Source organism: Choloepus didactylus, chromosome 25 (assembly GCF_015220235.1).
Source record: "Choloepus didactylus isolate mChoDid1 chromosome 25, mChoDid1.pri, whole genome shotgun sequence".
NCBI lineage: Eukaryota > Metazoa > Chordata > Mammalia > Pilosa > Megalonychidae > Choloepus > Choloepus didactylus.
In genome coordinates, this window is record NC_051331.1 from 1,668,896 (window position 1) to 1,672,668 (window position 3,773).

Below are 3,773 nucleotides of genomic sequence, written 5' to 3' on the forward strand. Positions count from 1 at the left end.
GGGCTGGACCCCTCTGGGCCTTGTGGGCCACAGGGAGGGGCGTGGGTTCGTTCTGAGAGCAATGGGGAGCCATGGAGGGTGTGTGAGCAGGGGAGGGATGGGGCCTGATTTATACCAGGAGGAAGAGGTAGGGTTAGGGACAGGAGTGGGGACGGAGGCTGCAGCTCCCCTCCCCCACCCCTGGATCACTTCCCAGTGTCGGACAACCCCAGGGGGTCCCCAAATTAAACTGCATACCAGGATCACCCTGAGCCAACAGCCTCACTGGACCCGCCGCGTTTATTGAGCACCGCCTGCATGCCGTGGCTGGGTTCACACCTCAGCCCTCCTGGCTGCAAAGGACACCATACCCCTTCGTCAAAGGGGAAGGCCGAGGCCTGGGGGAGTCGAAGGCCCAGGGTCACGGGCCAGTGGAGGCGGGATGACGAAGGCTCAGTGGCCGGGGATCACATACTCCTCTTCATCCGGTGGGACCCGGGTCAGCGACTGCAGGTTACAGTAGATGGGCTGATTGTCCTGGCCTTCACTCTCGTAATTCATGTAGAAGTCCTGCTCTGAAGCCCTGTGGGGACAGACAGGAGGGGCTTAGGTGGCAGGGCCGGGGACTTAGAGAGGCAAAGAAAGTTCCAGGAGGCTGGGGCCACCCCTAATATTTACAGGTGGGGCAACTGAGGCACGAGGTGGCATTCTGACCCCCAGCCCCACCCACCTTTCTCTGAGGGCAGTGCTAGTATTCTAAACCCACCCCCTGCATCCTGTCAGCTCCCCTGGTTTGGGTCAGTGGTGTATATCAGTCACTCACACTGTAGTATGAACTACTGTAAACTCTTAAGTGCTTTTATGGGGGGTGGACAGGACTGGGAGCCAACGTTTGTTTCTGACTTGGGCTCAGCCATTTCCCTGCCTCTTGAAGACTCCGATTCTACAACTGTAAAATGTAAGAGGGGATGATGCAATTCTAAGCGGAGTGATTTTGGAGGCCAGGGGCAGGAGGGGAGCTGGCCTTGAGACCTTGGTGACAGCGGGACAGCGGTGAGCATCCGAGGCACTGGCTGCAGCCTTAGGGAGTTGAAAACCTCGGGACCAGAGACCACTTCTGCTTTCCAGCTGTATTGGCATGTGCTTTGCACAGCGTGGTTTTCTCAGCCACAGCCTCCAGCTGGCCTCCCTGCCTCCTAGCCTGGACGCTGCTGCTCGGACACAGCCCCTTTCTGCTCAGAGCCCCCCCAGCGTCCTCAAACCCTGCAAGGTCAGGCCGGCGGCTCACAGCCCACACTTTCCTCCTGCCTTGCACGCTCGCCTCGTCTCCCCTTCCGTGGCAGCCAGAAACTGGGTTTGGAGGTCATGGAGGCAGAGGCCTGCCCCGTATACCTGCACCCACAAGGCAGGGGCTGTCAGGACCCCGGTTTCCAGATGAGAACCCCGCGGGGACGTGCTCGGACGTGCCAGGCTCACTCACCTGTGTTCAGCCCATGGGTCTCCCTGCAGGCTGGGCCCGGCGTCCGGTGGCCCCACAAACACATTCTCGTAGTCGGACGTGCAGGGGCTGGCGAGGGCGCCCGCAGGGGGCCTGGAGCCGAGACCCCGGCTGCCGTACCGCGGCTGTCGCCCAGAGCCGGGCCTGGGACCCTCCTGGGCGGCGCGAGTTTTGCCCGTGTCCCAGGTGCTGGCCGTCCAGCGTCCCCAAAGCCTCCAGGCCAGCACCAGGCCGGCGACGGCGACCCCCGCCAGCAGGCTTCCGCCGGCCACCAGGCCGCCGATGGCTGCCGGGCCCAGGCCGGGGGGACAGCCGGCCTCCAGGAAGGCTGAGAGGTTGTGCCAGGCACCGCTGGCCGCGTCCAGACACTGCAGGGGCAGCTGGCCGGAGCAGTTGTCCCGCCGGGCCTCGTGCCAGGCCGCCAGGCCGCAGCCGCAGTCGGCTCGCAAGTCGAGCTCACAGCGCAAGGCCAGCGCCCTGTCCACGCGGCCCAGCCGGCTGCCCGTCACGTTCAGGATCCGCAGCTTCTCCAGGTCGGCGAAGAAGGCCGGCGGGAGCGCGGGGAGGCCGTTCCGGGACAGGTCGAGCAGCTCCAGGCCGCCCACCTGCAGGGACTGGTTCTGGGGCAGGCTCAGGCCGAGGCCGCTGAAGTTCAGGCACTGGGCATTGGAGGCCACGTTCCAGTTCACGGGCTCCGAGGACACGCTGCAGGACAGACCCCAGCTGCCCGGATCTTGCAGCAGCAGCGGCAGCAGCGGCAGCACCCAGGCCAGGGCACCCTCCATTCAGGCAACCTGAGCAGACATCGGATTAAGTAAAAAAGCTCCCTCCTCAGCCCCTGTGGCCACCCCACCGCCACTGCCTGAGATCCACTCAGGCCGCTTCCGAAACAGTAAAATCCAGCACCCTGGCTCATCACCCCTGCGTGAATCTGAGCTACCCCTTTCTGGGAGATAGGGACCTAACCTGCCATGCCTGGAGGACTTGGGGGCCGAGGAAGAGACAGCCGGTCCAGGTGGACCCCTTCACCAGCCCCCAGATAAGCCCCTTGGGGCTGTGTCCATTTCGCAGGCATTTCAGGTGTCCTCAGTGGCCCAGATGGGGCCTGGGCACGAGTGGTGTCCCCAGAAACGCCCCCACCCCACCCGCCCCCCCGACCCGTGAGTTTTCTCCCTGAGCTGCAGGAGCCGCGGGCTGTCAGGAGGGGCCTCTGCCCGGGTGTCCCCCCGCCCGTAGCCCCACGATCCCGTGGACCCACCCACCTTTGCGACCCACCAGCCGCCTCGGCCTCCGCGGGGGGCGCTGCGGGCTCTGGGGCCGACGCAGGGGCAGATCCCGCACCCTCCGTGGCGCCACTGCGGTCGCTGGCGCTCCCCGGGCTCTGCACCCAGTGACTGCAGGGAAGAGGAACTGGGTCCGGGCGGAGCGCAGAGGGGAAGGATGGAGAAGAGAGCGGGACCCGCCCCCCCAGCGCCGTGGCCCAGGTTCTCAGAGGCGGGGGAGGGGCGGCCCCCGGGGCGCTTCCCCTCTGGCTGGAGCCCCAAGACCGCAGGTCCCCGTGAGCACCCAGGGGACCCGCACCTCATCAGCTCGCCCCCTGGCCCCTGCTCAGTCTACTCCCAACCCCTGCAGTTATTTATTCATTCAACCATCATCCCTTCTGCTTAGTGTGGGCCCCAAGAAACCTGTTCTGCTCAGACCCTCAGGGACCCCCCATCTTTTTGGTAAGGGACATAGCTGGACACAGATGCTCCCAGCCTCGCAGGGTCAGGACTAGGCTACAGGTAGGGACCCTGTTCTAGAAGGCTCCCTGGAAGAGGGGGCACTGGAGTTGGGGCTTCAACCGGTGGATAGGAGTTTGCCAAACATTCCCAAAACCTGCCTTGGGGAGGGGTGGTGCCAGGTGGTGGCCGGATCTCCAAGATCCTGCCCTCCCCAACCCCAACAGACTTGGAGTTCACACTCTTATGCCATGATTTCTCCAGCTGGAGAGGGGTGTGAGAGGGCTTCCTGGAGGAGGTGTTCAATCTGGGGCTTGGAGCATGAGTCAAGATGGCCAGACAGAAACGAGCGTGTTGCAGATTCCAGGCAGGAGGCAGAGCTGGACAAAGGCCCAGCGGCCGACTGGGATAATGGCTGGAACGGGGAGGCTGAGGGCCGAATCGGTGATGGAGAAAATTGGGGGCCACGACAGGTGTGTCAGCAGGTGAGAGGCACTGGGTTGGAAAGATCCATCTGGGTGTCTGGAAGTGGAGAGCCCAGGAAAGGGGGCGCAGAGCCAGACCAGGGCAGGGGG

The 3,773-nt window shown here is 64.2% G+C and overlaps 1 protein-coding gene across 2 annotated transcripts; it reads right to left on the reverse strand.

Moving 5' to 3' along the window:
* Window positions 1-242: 242 nt before the first annotated feature.
* LRRC25 (leucine rich repeat containing 25) lies at window positions 243-2,892 on the reverse strand. 2 transcript variants are annotated; one of them, XM_037818034.1, is made up of 3 exons: window positions 2,753-2,892; window positions 1,460-2,271; window positions 243-562 (listed from the first exon to the last, which is right to left on the reverse strand). In XM_037818034.1, the coding sequence occupies exons 2-3, from the start codon at window positions 2,260-2,262 to the stop codon at window positions 433-435; spliced, it is 933 nt and encodes a 310-aa protein (XP_037673962.1). In that variant the 5' UTR covers window positions 2,263-2,271; window positions 2,753-2,892; the 3' UTR covers window positions 243-432. The 2 variants fall into 2 exon arrangements, with proteins under 2 accessions (XP_037673962.1, XP_037673961.1); XM_037818033.1 differs by having other exon boundaries at window positions 2,740-2,890.
* Between the last annotated feature and the right edge of the window lie 881 nt (window positions 2,893-3,773).